The sequence below is a fragment of the Podarcis vaucheri genome (genome assembly GCF_965113315.1).
Source record: "Podarcis vaucheri genome assembly, chromosome: 2".
Lineage (NCBI taxonomy): Eukaryota > Metazoa > Chordata > Lepidosauria > Squamata > Lacertidae > Podarcis > Podarcis vaucheri.
Genome location: NC_138760.1, coordinates 74,089,807 through 74,106,784, shown reverse-complemented (window position 1 = coordinate 74,106,784; position 16,978 = coordinate 74,089,807). Strand labels below are relative to the sequence as shown.

The 16,978-nt window shown below is 49.9% G+C and overlaps 1 protein-coding gene across 1 annotated transcript; it reads right to left on the bottom strand.

Moving 5' to 3' along the window:
• Positions 1–28: 28 nt before the first annotated feature.
• Positions 29–16,533, bottom strand: DDX41 (DEAD-box helicase 41). The gene is made up of 17 exons (XM_082213379.1): positions 16,375–16,533; positions 16,107–16,220; positions 15,304–15,463; positions 15,140–15,214; positions 14,804–14,864; positions 13,846–13,982; positions 13,042–13,114; positions 11,577–11,730; positions 11,276–11,412; positions 10,472–10,634; positions 3,594–3,725; positions 3,174–3,245; positions 2,837–2,933; positions 1,813–1,962; positions 1,441–1,512; positions 982–1,092; positions 29–477 (listed from the first exon to the last, which is right to left on the bottom strand). The coding sequence occupies exons 1-17, from the start codon at positions 16,396–16,398 to the stop codon at positions 341–343; spliced, it is 1,869 nt and encodes a 622-aa protein (XP_082069505.1). The 5' UTR covers positions 16,399–16,533; the 3' UTR covers positions 29–340.
• Between the last annotated feature and the right edge of the window lie 445 nt (positions 16,534–16,978).

The following is a 16,978-nucleotide window of genomic DNA, read 5'->3' as shown; positions in this document are numbered from 1 at the left end:
CTACTTTCAAGAAAAAAAGTGTCGAGCCTGCTTAAAACAGAGAGGACACACCTCCAATCTATTCCCATCCTGCAGTGCCAAAACCAAACTCCTGCACCAAACAAGCACGAGTCATCCTATTATAGGCATCTCCCATTCCATCCCACGGCAGGATCAGCAACTGCCACAGTGACAAAGAAGCACTAGGCTTCCCAAATGCACAAAGTCCACTGTGATGCCCTTTTCCCACTCCAGCTGGCAACAGTATGCTAGAGCGGGATTTGAGCAGAGCTGCCCTTCCAAAGCAGCAGCAGCAGCAGCAGCAAAGTCCATTTCTTTGCTGGGCCCAATGGCAGCATCTCTAGAAGTCCATGGAGCTGTGTGCCAGGTAGTCTTTGCGCCCAATGTTGCTGACTTGTTTGGTCTGCATGGCTTCCAGCTTGGGGCAGTCCGTGATGCGGTGGCCCAAGCCCCCACAGAAAGCACAGCCCCTCTCTCCTGGAAGAGAAAAAAGGACAGCGTCAGCCAGAGCTCAGGCCCTCTGTGGGGGCACAAAAGGGGGGAAAGACAGAAAGACCTAAGCAACACTCTCAGGTTCAGTTGCAGCCAGGGCCGGGAAACCTTGGTTCTTCAGGTGCTGTTGGACTCCAACACCCATAAGCCCCAGCCAGCATGGCCAATGGACAGAGGTAATGGGACCAGGAGTGCACCACCACCTGCAGAATCACAGGTTGCCTGGAACTCAATTTCGAACCTTTCCCTTTTCATTACAAACAACGGATAGGCCGGTCCATGGCCTGGTTCTATTATTCGGTACTTTGATCTTCTCCTTTTTGAGGCTAATGATCAGATAAGGACTTCTTTTGAAGAACCGTGACCTGATTTATATTCAGGAGACCATTGCCCCAATCTGGCTATAGCTGAGCTGTCTCTCCGGTGAAGTCAACCCCGCCTACTCTACAGCCTCAGACAGGATGGTTGCCTCTTGTCCCATTTGCTTACCTCCAATATCCAGCATGGATTCGTCGCCGCAATGCAACACCTGCAGCACAGGTGGCACCTTCTGCTTGGCCTCCAGAAGCAACGCCTTCAGGTCCATGAGCACAGACTCATCTGGGGACAGAGAAGCAAGTTAGAATGGACACAGGCCGGCTTCCCCAGGAAAGCGCAACAGATTTCAATTCCGGGAAGCCAAAGGAGATTGCCCACGCAGAAGTGATTAGCTGTCTCCATAAGGCAGGCACTCACAATAGACCCAAACCACCCACCCGTGATGCCTTGGCTCCCTGGAGGATTCTATTTTCAGCAGTGACTCACAAGGAAGCATGGCTCTGGCTGGCTCTTCAGTAAGTCCTTATGTGACTAGGACTCTGGCCTGCCTGCCCGGCTCCTCAGCTCTAGCCCCTTTACACCCCCATGCTCTCTACCTCCCACCCCTACCAGCCCCTCTCAATTCCTCACCGCAGGCTTTGTTGATGAAGGTGGTGGCAATGCCAGTATTCCCCGAGCGACCTGTACGTCCAATTCGATGAACTGGAAAAATACATACATAGATATTAACGTGTAAGTCAGCTGAGGGAGAAGCTTTTAGCCCTTTTTGATTTCTGTTCTCTATGGGGCATCAATCTTGATTTATCCAAGCACATTCAAGGACTCACGCACAGCCTATGTACAGAGCAGTCAGCATCTAACCTGTTTATGTTTCGTTCACCTACAAGGGTTTCCCCACATGCCTGAGCTCCTTCTCAGGAGAAGCTCTTCACACAGACTAGGATATGAACAGATGCAACCAGGTAGCCAAAGCCATCCCAAGCCAAGCCTGTCTCCTCGTACCATAGTTTTCTATCTCCTCGGGCATGTCATAGTTGATGACATGCTGGATGGCTGGGAAGTCCAAGCCTTTGGACGCAACGTCAGTGGCGACAAGGACATCCTTCTTGCCATCCCGGAAGGCCTCAATGGCCTTTGTCCGTTCCTCTTGGTCTGAAAGATGAAACGGAGGGTGTTAAGAGACAGCAATAGTGAGATTTCCATTCACCCATAACCCAAAGACAACAAGAGTTTCCATTCAAATACTCTACCGAGAATTATTCACAGTCCCATGACAAAAGGACCATTGTCCCCACAGACACATCTATGAAGTGCCAGAGTGAACAGCTCCACAAGCCACTCAACTCTCGGAGTGACAGCTGTAATGTGCAAGAAAGGGACAGGGCAGGAACTCGTGAAGCTGGCTGATATGGGAGTGCTGTTTCCCCAGGAAGGTTTCTCCTTAGTGGGTTTAAAAATCAAAGGGAAGAAGGGGTTTGTCCCAAATTTAGCAGTGTTAAAATATGCTTCTGTACCAAGGATGTAGGGCTAAATTGTCCACTGGAAGGGAGAGATGCTCAGCAGCAATGCCCACAGGTTTTCACCAATACATTCAATTCTGTATCTGTTCTCATGTTACTCATCCAACGCTGAACTGTCTAGAAGCATCAGCTTCCTAGCTCCAAGGGTAGTTTAATGATTTCTGTGAGTACAGAGGACCTTTAAAGGGCTGATAAGTATCTCTGGCCTTGTTCTGAGTGCCTGTTCTAGATCTTTTGACACTTCACACCCAATGGAAGCAAATTCCACAACAAAAGACAACACTTGCCTTTTGGTCTGTTTGAAATTGGGCACATTTCTACTTAACTGACCAGTTCCATATATTAATGAAAGGGGAAGGCAGACGTAAAAAAGTGTAACCATGGCAAGCCAATAGTTCTGTTATATTCTCAATTCCTTCTACTGTCTTAGCAGATGACTACAAATCTGCAGCCTAGACGTGCTACCCTTGGATAAAGAGCGAATGGGAATCAAGACGCTTACTGACCTTTCCCACCGTGTATGGCCACAGCCTCTACACCCTTGAGTAGCAAGTATTCGTGGATTGCATCTACATCTGCTTTCTTCTCAGCAAAAATAAGAACCTGCACGCACACAAAAGAGCAAAAGTGCCAAGCGATAAGGGGGGCTCTCAAAGAACATGCTTCACTCCCTCCCGCTAAGCAAGGCTCCCACCCTTGGTTCCAGAACCAGGATGCCCCACAAAATTCTGGAACGGCACTTGGTTGCTTCTCTAGAATTTCCTGCTTCAGAATAAAATCAGGTGCTGCCTTTAATGCAACTAGCACTGAGACTCAGACTCAGGACTGAGCATAAGTACTCACAGGCGGTGGTGTCTTCTGTAGACACTCAAGCAGATAGACCATCTTGGCTTCCTCCTTTACATACTCTACTTCCTAGATACAAGAGAAAAATGGCAAAGGTCACACGGTGCCAGTATTTTCAGTGTGAGAAAAGCTACAGACCAACTGATCAGGGCTCAGATGAACTAGTGTCGTGTTGTGTTTGGACACAGAAAACACACAGGTTAAAATTCATAGGCAGCTGTAAAGCTCAGTGCGTTATTTCGGCCAGGTTATCACCTCTCAGGCTAACCTGCTGAATAACACTGCAAGAAATACACACAAATTAGGTGAGAATGTTAAACACTTCTCTTAAAAGAGCTGTAGTAAAATCATCATTTGTACTCCCTTTACGGCGGGACAGAAAGAGTGATGGGACAGGCTCTTTGAGCCGTACTGCACCTGAATAACATCCAAGCTGGCAGCTCCTGCACGTCCCACGTTGATAGTGATGGGCTTCACAAGGGCACTCTTGGCAAAGTTCTGGATCTTCTTGGGCATGGTGGCGCTGAAGAGAAGGGTCTGTCGCTGGCCCTAAGGCAGGAAAAAGTCATGATAGAGAAATGGGCAACTAGGGACATCCCTTTTTATTATGCTACACCTCCCAGAATTCCACTTCCAAGCAATCTCTGGGATCACTAAAAATGGGTCAATGAAATTGTATGCATAAGGTAAGATGGCGGGCTGTCAGGGAACTGACATCGGAGGAAAGGGAAGTGGTAGGGCTCCCAGAGACTGGGAGAGAGTCAACAGCTAAAGCAGGGACCAGTAGGGGGAGCGCGGGGTCTCTGGAGGAGGATCTCAGTAATGCTGAGAGAGACGCAGCAGCCCAGGCAGGAAGCAGAAGGGGAGAGAAAGGGGTGAGAGACACTTCGAGCGAAAATAGCGGGGAGGTGTCAGAAGCAACTGCAGGGAGACCTATGCTTCGCCGGAAGCTGTCACGTCGTGAGTCCAGGAGACGCGTTTCCGTTAAGGAACTTCTTTGCTGGAAGCGCTTCCGCAGACAGCCACTGTCGGACTCTACAAGTGACTAGAGCAGACATGTCTGAGGAGCTCTGTCACACACAGAGGTTTGTGGGGTCGCACAAACTCTGAAGGGGCACTATTTTAAGCACAAGCAGCTAATCATCCCCTGACAGCAGTCCGACAGTCTCTGTACGCTGCCTGTGCAGGAGAAGGCATCATGAGCGACCCAGCAGGAGCCGGAGCCGCAGGGGGTGGAGCTGGTCCAAGCTTGGAAGACAGATACCGAGCATTGGAGGTCCAACTTGCGCTGCAGACGGCGAGGCTCGAGGAGAGGAGGGCTCAAGATGCAGACAAGAAGGGGAGAACCACTCAGTTCCCCAGAAAGGTACCAGGATTAGTGCAGAAGTTTGGGGGGGACCCCAAGGATTACCATGCCTTTAGGACTGAAATGCAATATGCCCTGAATGTGCAGTTTGATGAGTTCCCTGATGAGGAATCCCGAGTTGCTTTCGTAATTGGGCATCTTGAGAAGGGGGCGCGGGACTGGGTTCGACCCCTGATGGCAACGCACAACGATATCCTGAAGGACGCTATGAAATTCTTTCGTGCAATGGATATCATGTTCTCCAGCGATATTGAGGAGGGGGGAGTGCGCAGACAGCTAATGGCTTGCAAGCAGGGAAGCAGATCTGTCCGTGAGTACTGGACTGAATTTACCATGCTGATTCACAGATTGGGGTGGGATTTATCGGCAGCACCCATTCAGATGCTATTTGAAGAAGGTCTTTCTTCAGCTGTGAAAGACGAGCTGGCCAGGAGCCCCAGGGCGGTGTCTATGGATCAGCTGACCAAATCTGCGCTGACCATTGGAGCGCGCCAGGAGGCAAGAGCCTTGGAGAGGCGGGAAGGGAGAGGGGAACGTTGGAAGGAGTTACGCATTCCAGACATTCCTGAGCCAGCTTTCCCGCCGGCAGAGCCGATGGAAATCGGAACAGCCCGCGCGCGCGCAGTTTCAAAGCCCAGTGAGGGGGCGAAGAAGGAGGGAAAGGGACCCCGGAAATGCTATCTCTGCCAACAGCCAGGCCACTTTGCCAGAGTCTGCCCCCAGAGGAAGGAATGGCAAGGGATGGTGGGAACTGTTGAGGGGGAAGAGCAGGGAGAAACGGAGCAGGTAAAAGCCAACGCCTGGTTGCCAGCAGGGCACTGCAGCCAGGCCAAAGAGCAGTGAAAGTGCCCCTTTCCCAAGTGCCAGTGCCAGAAGCTCCTCGACCTGCTCTAGTGATTGAAGTGTCGCTAGAGTTGCAAAATGGACACCCCCTAAAAATAAAGGCGCTGTTGGACTCAGGCAGCTCCTGCAATTTCATGAGCAAGGAGTTTGCGGCTGAACACCAGATACAGACTATCCCCTTAAGCAACCCCCTGCAGGTGACCACGATCGATGGCAGAGAACTGTTGGGAGGAGGCGTCAGCTTGCAGACCATCCCAATGATAATGAGGGTGGCAAGGCACACAGAACTGATAGCGTTTAATGTGGCCACCTTGGGAGGCGCTCCCATTATTTTGGGAATGAGCTGGCTAGCCCTACATGATCCGCTGGTGGGCTGGCATCAAAGAGTGGTTTCCTTCGGTTCCGCACATTGCTTAGAACACTGCAGGGGGGAAAAGGGGTCAGCAGGGGCCCAAGCCACCCTAGCAGGGACGGAAGTGATGGAGAAGGGGAAGGTGCCATCACAGTATGCTGATCTCAGCGACGTGTTCAGCGAGAAGGAAGCTGACCAACTACCCCCGCATAGGCCCTTTGATTGCCAGATCAATTTACTCCCTGGAGCACAGCTTCCTGTAGGCAGGTTGTATGCCATGTCAGACAGGGAGATGCAGGAGTTGCGAGCGTTCATTGACAAGAACCTGAAGAGAGGCTTCATCAGAGAGTCCAAGGCAGCGGGGGGTAGCCCAGTGTTTTTTGTGGATAAAAAGAACACGGACAAGCCGAGACTGGTATGTGACTTTCGGGCCCTAAATGCAGTGACAGAGCCGGTGGCTTTTCCTATGCCCAGGATTGATGATATTTTGACCAGGGTGCGAAAAGGAAAGATTTTTACAAAGCTGGACCTAAGGGGGGCGTACAACCTGATACGTATAAGGAAAGGGGATGAATGGAAGACCACCATGTTCACCCCTTTGGGGGCATTTGAATATCTCGTTATGCCTTTTGGATTACAAGCAGGCTCCGCGTGTTTTCAAGCCTTTATGAACCATGTACTGGGGCCTTTGCTCTACAAGAATTGCGTGGCCTTCTTAGATGACGTGTTGGTGTATTCGGAGAATGAGGAGCAACATGTGAGAGACGTCAGAGAAGTGTTGAGCAGGCTGCAGGCCAACAGACTGTGGGTGAAACTGGAGAAGTGTCAGTTTCATACCAAGGAGGTGGAATTCCTGGGGTACCGCTTGTCAGACAAGGGGTTGGCCATGGACCCCGGCAAGGTTCAGGCGGTGCTGGAATGGAAAACCCCCAAGACTAAGAAGGATGTGCAGAGGTTCCTAGGGTTTGGAAACTTTTATCGTAAGTTCATCCGAAACTTCGCTCACCTGACGGCGCCCATCACGGACTGTCTCAGCAGCAAAAAGAAGTTTGTTTGGACGGGGGAGGCGGAGCGAGCGTTTGAGGAACTGAAAAAGGCCTTCGCCTCTGACGAACAACTTCTACATGTGGATTTACAAAAAAAGCTGAGGGTCGAAACAGACGCTTCTGACAGAGCCATAGGGGCGGTGCTTCTTCTGCAGCCAGGGAAGGAGGGGTCCGAGTGGCGACCGTGTGCCTTCTTTTCGCGAAAGCTGAACAAATCGGAGAGAAACTACACGGTGTATGACCGGGAACTTCTTGCGATTTATGAGGCCTTCCGGAGATGGAGGCACCTACTAATTGGTGCACAAAAGAAGGTGCAAGTACGCACGGACCATAAGAATCTAGAGTATTGGAGAACTGCGCGAGTGCTCAACCAACGGCAGTTGAGATGGGCCCAGGAGTTCTCCAAATTTAACTTTGAGATTTGTTACGTACCAGGCCAGGAGAACGTTAGGGCGGACGCTCTATCACGCAAACCTGAATATTTGGAGGGAGAGGGTGCACCCGAAGAGACCCATGTCATTCCCGAGGATCGCTGGGTGTGTGGGGCGGCACTGGTGGGGCTAAGGGAACTGATAGAGGGAACGGTGCAGGATGAATATGCCCAGGACAAACTCAGGGGTCTCAGGAGGGAGGGAGACAAACCCGGGGGTTTTGAGGAGAGAAACGGGGCGTTGTACTACAAGGGAGCGTTATACGTACCTGAAGGAGAATTGAGGGAAAAGGTACTCAAGCAACTGCACGATAGCCCCACAGCAGGGCATTTTGGGCAACACAAAACCATGTGGCTGGTTACCAGGGAATTCTGGTGGCCCAAGGTCAGGGAAGATGTGCGGGAGTATGTGAGAGGGTGTGACCGATGTCAACGAGCCAAGGGGGAGAGGCGGGCACCGGCAGGTTTATTAGAACCACTACCCACGCCGGAAAGACCATGGGAGGCAGTGGCAATAGATTTTATGACTGATCTGCCCAGGTCCAAAGGGAAGACAGCCATTATGGTTGTGGTAGACCTGTTAACCAAGATGGCCCACTTTATAGCCTGCTCACATGCGGTCACAGCAGAAGAAACCGCTAAATTGTTTGTGGAAAATGTGTTTAGATTGCATGGTGCCCCCTTGAGGGTGGTTTCGGACCGAGGGAAACAATTTACTTCCAGGTTCTGGAGGAAGCTCATGAGCTTATTGCATGTAGAGGTGAATTTTTCAACTGCCCGTCATCCAGAAACCAACGGGCAGGCGGAAAGAGCTAATGGTGTCCTCCAGCAATATTTGAGGTGTTATGTGAATGACAGAGAGAATGATTGGGTGGAGAAGCTGGCGTTGGCAGAATTTGCCTATAACAATGCGGAGAACGTGTCCACGGGAATGAGCCCTTTTTTGGCCAATCACGGGTGTCATCCCCGAGCCTTCCCAGGGGGGGAGGGGGAGAACTGGAGCGTTCCAGCCGCAGAACAGTTCGTTGAAGAAATGGAAGCGATCCATCGCCAGCTCCAACTTAATTTAAACAGGGCGAAGGAGGAATATAAGAGACAGGCAGACAAAACCAGAAGGGAAGGAGAAAGCATTAGGGTGGGGGATCAGGTGTGGTTGTCCACCCAAGGGTTACCATTTAAAGGAGGTTGTAAGAAGTTAAGACCCAAAAGACTGGGCCCATTTGAAGTCACGCAACAGGTCAACCCAGTGGCTTTCAGACTCCGGTTACCTAACCACATGAAGTTGCACCCAGTGTTCCACAGATCATTGCTGTCACCGTATATAGGGGACAGAGAGGGGAGGGTCAATAGGGGACCAGCTATGGAGGAAAAAGAACACAGCTACCATGTAGCGGAGATTCTCGATTCCAGGTGGAGGGGAGAGCAAGTAGAGTATTTGGTAATGTGGGAAGGGGAGCCGGAGTCGGAAAACACCTGGGTCAGGGCAGAGGATGTAGATGACGAGGTTTTGATTGAAACTTTTCATCAGAGATTCCCTCGGAAACCCCAGCCAGTGGCGAGGTTCCGGAGGGAATACTTCGCCACCACCGACGAAGAAGAAGAGTTGGAGGGGTTCGCTGATTCCGAGGTGGAGGAGGATTCAGCGAGTCGGAACGAAGACCGATGGAGGGAAATGTTCGAGACGTCGGAAGATGAGGAGGATTCTTTTAGGGGTTTCAGCTCCTCACCGCCCAGAGGAGAGAGTAGGGGCGGGGGAGAGGGGGGCCCTGGAGGGGAGGTGGATGTCAGGGAACTGACATCGGAGGAAAGGGAAGTGGTAGGGCTCCCAGAGACTGGGAGAGAGTCAACAGCTAAAGCAGGGACCAGTAGGGGGAGCGCGGGGTCTCTGGAGGAGGATCTCAGTAATGCTGAGAGAGACGCAGCAGCCCAGGCAGGAAGCAGAAGGGGAGAGAAAGGGGTGAGAGACACTTCGAGCGAAAATAGCGGGGAGGTGTCAGAAGCAACTGCAGGGAGACCTATGCTTCGCCGGAAGCTGTCACGTCGTGAGTCCAGGAGACGCGTTTCCGTTAAGGAACTTCTTTGCTGGAAGCGCTTCCGCAGACAGCCACTGTCGGACTCTACAAGTGACTAGAGCAGACATGTCTGAGGAGCTCTGTCACACACAGAGGTTTGTGGGGTCGCACAAACTCTGAAGGGGCACTATTTTAAGCACAAGCAGCTAATCATCCCCTGACACGGGCCTATCTTGTTCACATATGTAATTCTCAATATGGGCCTCGCTTTGTACTGGGCAAAAAAATTAGCTAAGAATCTCAGCTTTCATTTCTAAAGGCAAGTTTCTAGCCCTTATGGGCTGCAGAGGCAGACATGAAAGGCAAAAGCAATGGTTGGCAAAGTCTCAGAGGCTAGAGGGCAAGGGTAGGAGGGAAAGAACAGGACAGGAGAATTTCTAGTGGTCAAAATAGGGGCTTTAGTGTCTTGCATAGCTTCTTGCCCCTTCCCATAATCTGCAGAAGTATAATAAATTATGCAAAAATAATATATGCAAACTCTGCTCCACTTATGTTATGTATAGTGATCACAGGATCCAGCTTTCCTTGACATAGAAGGGGTGTGCCACTTTGCAGCAGAGTACACACAATCCTGAATATAATCAGTAGAACCAATTGCACTGCAACAAGTAACATGCTGAATTTGGATGAGAAAAGAGGGATTCATAAGATAACTTACTGTGAACTCCTACGTGTTTATTTGGGCATATGCTGCTCTCTGCACAGCAGGTAATTTCTACAAAGGAGAAACTTGCCAGGCCTCAAACCTGACTAGAAATCACAAAGCTAACCTCAAAGTCTTCCACCCCACCCTCAATTCCAGGTACAAGGCCAAATTGCGGCTAATTTGCAGCAAGGAAGAGGCAAAGGCATGTTCTTCTTTGTTATTCTTTCCAGGCTCCAGGGTAGATTACGGGCTCTGAAAACAAGTTCAAAGGCATAACCCAAACAACCCCCCAGCTCAGTTAAGTCCTGTCCCCAGCAACAGTCTGCATGTTTTCATCTTGACAGGGAGAACACTGCTGTTGCCAGAAGCAGCAGTGCCCAAAGCAAGGAGGAAAGTTCAAGTAAACTAGTGGAGTGCTACCTAAGAGCACACCAACCATGCCTCTGGCTCCAGAAAGCACACGAGTCCATGAGGAGGGTAATACGCAACTGCCCAATTCAATGAGATAAAGGCAGAAGCACAGTCTGTCTCGCCCAGTACCTTGAAGTAGGAAAAGATGGTGCGGATGTCACCCTCGAAGCCCATGTCAATCATCCTGTCTGCTTCATCCAGTGCCAAGTAGCGGCAGACGTCCAAGCTAACCATCTTCTTCTGCAAGAGATCCATCAGCCGGCCTGGAGTTGCCACCATCATGTGCACACCGCTGTGGGAAGAGAAGGAAACAGAGCTGCAGAAGGCCCTCTTCTGGTAGCATCCGCATGAACAAGGAGTTCAGGAGTAGGAGTATGGCTATTCCCCTTTCAAGGACCAATGTCCCATTGCCTCCACACTTTTGAACCCTTCCCTCTGCAAACCCAGCACTTCAAAATGCCTTAAGGACTGGTTAGACTGAGCAGGGCCTGTATGTTGGACTCACTGCTTTCCCAGGAGAAACAGGAAGGCAGTAAAGCAGAGCAAGTCAGATATGTGTGTTTGCTGTGCATTCACAGTCAGTTTGGTTGTAAGAGCAATTTTTTTAAAAAGGCTTTTTTTTTTAGTGTTAGTGACTAAAATAAAGATGGAACAACAAAGTCCTGAAACAAGCAGCAGCAAATACCAAACGGATTGGAATAAACCAGCCTTCCTCAACCTTTTGGCCTCCAGATGTTTTGGACTACAACTCCCATCACCCCCAGCTAATGGTCAGGGATGCTGGAAGTTGTGGTCCAAAACATCTACAGGATACCAGGCTGACGAAGGCTGACAAGAGCGGGGAGGCCCTGCTTTTTTTATTTTTATTTTTACAGACACATGCATTAGCTGCAATTCTAGTGCTCCTTTATTTGCCCCCAATGTTGGCCTTACTGTTTGATGGTCTCCATTTGCTCCTTGACAGACATGCCTCCAATGCAAAGGGCACAGCGCAGGGCAGGCATCCCATCCTCATGCAGCAGGCGGCAGTAATACTCAAGGATACCATGGGTTTGGCGAGCCAGTTCCCTCTGCAGAAACAAAAGTCCTATTAGCCAGCAGCTAACAGTCCCCAGGTGCTTCCTATTTGCACCTCTTTCTCTTTTGCCACAACCATTACACATTTCTGCTCCCCTCTGCCCCCAATATCCAAACAAGTGAACAAGGCCAGTTAAGTGGATGGCAGGAGACTTACTGAGGGGCAGATGATAAGCCCGTATGGCCCTTCTCTCTTGGAAAACGGCAGCCTCTTCTCCTGCTCCAGGCAGAACATGATAACAGGGAGAGTGAACACAAGTGTCTTGCCGGAGCCGGTGAACGCAATGCCAATCATGTCTCTGCCGGAAAGGCTATGGGGGCAGAAAGGAGCAATTTAATGGGACCTGTTTAGGCTAGAAGGAGTTAGGGCTACAGTAGGAAGGAAATGGGATGGGTGTGGAGGAGACTCTCCATCACTGCAGGTAACAAACTGCTGCTTTTTAGGTGCTTAAATAGTGCATCCATCCAGAAGGGAACTCAGTGGCTATGAACTATGACAACACGCAAAGATGTACAGCCTTTGTTTGAGAGAAAGCATATTTCTAGCCTTCATGGTAAGAAAGAAAAGGCTGGAAATGTATGAACAACTATGGTCCTCGGTCCCAGCTTTTACTCAGGATGTACATTCCTCAGTATCAGTAGATTGTCTATTAGGGCAAATGGGGCATTGCCCCACCAACCCCACTTGCCCACCTTTTTACATATAAGCTGCCCAGAGAGGGGCACCAGCACTCAGCTCCCTCCCTCCTTAGTGTCTGTCAAGGATTGGCAGGCTGCTGACAAGTGTGCACCAGAGCAGAGGGGCTGGAGTCTGACTTGGGAGAGGGGAGCAGTGGTTTGTGGGGACTTGTACCAGCCAAAAGGCAAAAATCAGAAACAGGGAAAGCTTCAGAGCTGGAGAGTGGAGCACAAGGTGGGTCTGGAGATGAGGAGGAAGAGGCAGGTTAGGCAAGTGAGGGACCAGCTGCTCCCCCCCCTCCCCTGCACCACTGTCTCCCAGAACCAGGAGGGGATTGAAAAGGGATGAGCAGGGGAAGTTTCCACCCAAGCACAGTCTCAGGCTGTGTGTATGCAGCCTCTGTCGGGGAAAGGTGCATAAACTGGTAGAGGGTGAGTGCCCCCCCCCCCCACTGCTGCAACTGCGTGGACCAGGGAATAGTTGCCTAGCTATTAGACTGGTGTGTGTAGATATCCAGAGCTGTAGAAGCGACTGTAAGTGCTATCTTTGACAATAAAGAGTTAACTATCTGCTGTGTGGATTCCTTGGCTGGGCAGTGCCTTTGACAGTGTTGCCGTTATATATCTGAGAAGGGAGACTGGGGGCAGAAATGTGTTGGCTCTGCCTGTCATTGGCTCTGGTGACACGGACTTCATTTCCTTCCGCCCTGCCAGTCCCAATGGGTACCAGTCACTACTGCTCAGTATATAGTGAATTCCTATAAAACTGAAAATATGCACCCAAAATACTGTGCAAATCTAGAATCATAAAGTTGGTAGGGACCTTGAAGGTCAGCCAATCCAACCACTGCACCATGAAAGATCTCTACACAGCAGGAGCCAACAAGAGAACCCCTGGTGGATGCCTATCGAGCTTCTGCTTAAACACCTCCAACAACACTCACATGGTGGGAATACCCTGTATCTGGATGGGGGTTGGTTGCTGGATCCCCTTCTTCTTCAGACCTCGCAGGATTCCTGTAGAAAGAATTGGACACATGTTAAGCTAAAGAAACATAGAATTGTAGAGTTGGAAGGGACCCTGAGGATCATCTCGTCTAACCCCTTGCAATGCAGGAATATGCAACAGGAATATGTATGGGAATGCAGGGAGAGAACCTGCAACCTTGGCATTATCAGTACCACATTCTAACCAAAAGAGCTATCCAGGATGACAAGAGAACAGAAATATCTCCTATCATACCTGTAGAACAAGCATGTGATACTTACTTTTATTACCTATGTATCTCAGAACATACATTCACGCAGATAGTGTCAAATGTAAATTATGTGTACATATTAGTAGATCCTTCTGGCCAAATGCAAGTATATGCATGCCTTTATCATGAATTTTTGAAATGACATGAGCATATTTTGGATTTTGCTTTGTGCATCCAAGAATAAAAGGTAGCATGAGAAGTGGCCCTTAAGAGTAGGGATGGGGAAGCTGTGGTACTGCAGAAGTATAAAACTCCCAGCATCCCTCACTACAGACCAAGATAAGTGTTGCTGGTGGGAAACATCAAAAGGGTAACAGGCTCCATATCCTTGCTTTAGAATATCTCAGCTGGGTAAAGAGATCAGCGGGACAGCTCAGAGCCCTGACCACTAAATTCGAAGGACAGTCAATCCCTTTAACTCCCTCATGTGAAACAATGCTCCTCAGAAACGGTTTCCTTGTTTTTTCAATCACCACCTTAGTCACTTACCTGGTGGGAACTTCATCTCTTTGAAGCTTTTGATAGGTGGTGGAATGCCTTCCCCCTCCACGAGGATATGATACTTCTTACGCACACGGTCATGTCGGGCCTCTGACATAGTGAGGATGTACCGAGGAGCCTTCCAGCTGGCGAAAGAACACACTGAGATTTCAGTAGGGAACAAGATGCAGGGCACTCATACTGAAATGGAATAATAAATAAAATACAGGCAGAGATAAGTATGTCTGTGCTGAACCCTCAACAGGACTTTCCAAAAAGTGATTGTGATTCTGAAAACAGTACTGAGACTGTATGGGCTTTTCACAAAGGAGGAAATTAGTAAGTCCATTAGCACAGCTCAGCTCCAGAGTGAATCCGTCTTCCTGCTTGGCAGTTACAAAATAAAGTACAAGACGTGCTACGCAGAGAAGCAGTGGCATTATTTATTGATTTTTACATTGACAAAAGCATCCCATTTTACTCGAGACTGGACATTGTTTGAATTCTTATCCACGTCAATGTAACAAAATATAGATCAGCTGCTCAAGCAATATGAAAGACTCAAAGCCTTTTAAAAGTAATGATTCTTGTACCTTGTAACTTTCTAATATAAATGCAGATGCTTTCCCTTCAGAAAATCTTAGCCACTTCATATTCCCCTTGTAATGGGAAGTACACAAACAAAAGCTTTTACATATATATATATATATTTGTGTGAGGAGTTGTCATCCAACATCTGGAGGATATTAACGTTGTACACTGCTCTGAAGTCTTTCAATAAAGGGCGGTATATAAATCAAATAAAAATAATAATTAAAAAATACCCTTGGTAGCGCTTCTCAGCAAACAAGTGACTCCATATCTTGATACCTTTTCTTGAGGATCCTAGCAAGATCACATGTTTCCGGAAGGGTCTAATATTATCCACAGCATCATTTAAATTGTACGAATGGCCTGCAAAACCTACCTGGTTTTAATGGGATCATCATATGTAATGCCCTTTGCCATTTCTTTCACAGACATCAGAGCTGCATGAGAGAAAGAAAACAATGAGTGAGCCCAAAGTCAAGGACAGGTGGTCTCATCATCAGAGCAAAACGGAGAGCAAAGCAAAGGATCTATAGGGGATTTCTCTGCCACACTGGCGTTATTTATAACTGCAGCAACTGATGGGAGGCAACGGTATTAACTGTGGATTCCCAGGTGAAACACTTTACCTGTAATCTTCCTCCACATCACCATCACTTCTGTCCAGTATCAATGAACTGTAAAGATCAGAGGGAAAATATTCCCTGGCACTCACCTCGTCCTTCTGCCACACTCTCCAGGATCTTCTCTTCCTCCTTCAGTTGCTTCTCTTTAGCCGACTCTTTACGTGCTGGGAAGAAAAACAAAGTTGTCAGTTATATCCCTTTAGTCTAGCATCCCCTCCCTAACTACAGATCCATCAGAACATGCCGACTCTACCTTCCGCTTTCTCTTTGAGGTGTTGGTGCTGGTCAAGGAGGCTGACGTTGGACTGTGGACCCAGAGGAATGTCATCTTCATCGCCATGATATTCACTGCCACTGTCCCTTTGTTCCTCCTCCAACGCCCCCTTGCGGCGCATCTGAAGCAATTTTTGCAGCTGAATATATAGAAAAGTGGTAGAGTTAGGAGCTTAGAATGACCCATTGGATTCAAGGCCTTAGCTGCAAGTCCTCAGATATAATTCTCTTACATCCTCTTCAGAACTCTCCTCAAGACTTACAATCCTCAGTAAAGAAATAAATTAAAAAGTGGACCACCCCACCATCTCCATGTACCTAGACACCTCCCGCTCATAACCCATTTCCATGCTAATTTTGAGATCCCTGACTTGTGAATGCGGATTTTGAGACTGCTGGCCAAATAAATAAGTAAAAGTATTAACAGTAAGATTCCAGCCTTTGCATAGCAAAGATGGTTCCTATCCGTAGCATCCCTCCTTTCTTTCTGGAAACCAGCTGTTAAGAGACCAGTTCGAAGATCGGGGTCAGTTAAAATAGAAAACGGGACAAAGGGAGGAGCTGCTCAGCCTGCGATCCTTAAAAGTTACCCGAACAAACTCAAGTGAGACTTTCTTCTCCAGTAAATCGCACGCATGACCTGGCTGCAGACCGGGTGGGCAGAAGAGCGCAGCGGGCGGGCAATGAGCGGGGGAGGGGGGAAGAGACCAGAAGCCCCCTTCCCCTCTCTCTCTCTCTCTCCCTCCCTCCCTCCCTCCCTCCTCCAACCCCGTCCCTCTTTACCATCTGCTGCTTGCGCTGCTTGACGGGCACGTAGGGCACATAGTCGTCGTCTTCGGCGTCCTCCTCTCCTCCGCTGGACTGGCCCGAAGCCTCCGACTCCGCTTCGCGCTGCCTCTGCGGGAATTAAGAGATCCGACTCAGAAGAGCAGAAGCCCCCGTCCCGCCGCGGGGCGGGGGGGGGTCTGGGATGGCGTAGGGGGGGATTCCCCGCCTTTGGTGTCTGTGTCGGGGGGGGGGAGGCACCTGCCGCAAGTCTTTTTTTCGTTACCTTCCTGCCGCTTCCGGCCTCCATGTTCTCAGCGCAGTCCCCTCTCGCCGACTCTCCCCGCACGACAACACACGCAGAGCCAATGGGAACAGGCGCTAGGGACACATGCGCGCAAGGGCCTGCGTCGCTAAGCAACCGCGCCCCCGCACGGCATTGGGAAGGACATGCGCAAGACGGAAGGCGCCGAGGGACAAACTAGGCAGGGGAAAGCGCTCTAGACGCCCGCGCTTCGCAGGGCGGTGCGACGACGGTGTCCCTGATGAAACATAACTGACTCGGGCTTCCTTGCTTTGTTTGGTGGGAGACATGAGCGGGGCAGTTTTTCTGCGTTCCCAAAGCCCACCGCGCCAGCAGCGGACAAGCTCCGTCCGGGGCAGCGGAGAGGCCTCCTTCGGAGGAGGCGTGCAGAGCATCGCTAGGGATGCTCACGAGCTTTACGTGCTCCGTACATAACGGGAGGAGGAGGAGGAGGAGGAAGGCGCTGCTGATGCTCCTCCTCATTTCGTTTCCGTTTCCTACGGAAGCTGAGCGAGGAGTCGCCCGCCTTTCCTGGAATTGGCCGGGGGCGAGCGGAGGAGCGTGCCGCGAAGCATGTTTGGGGATT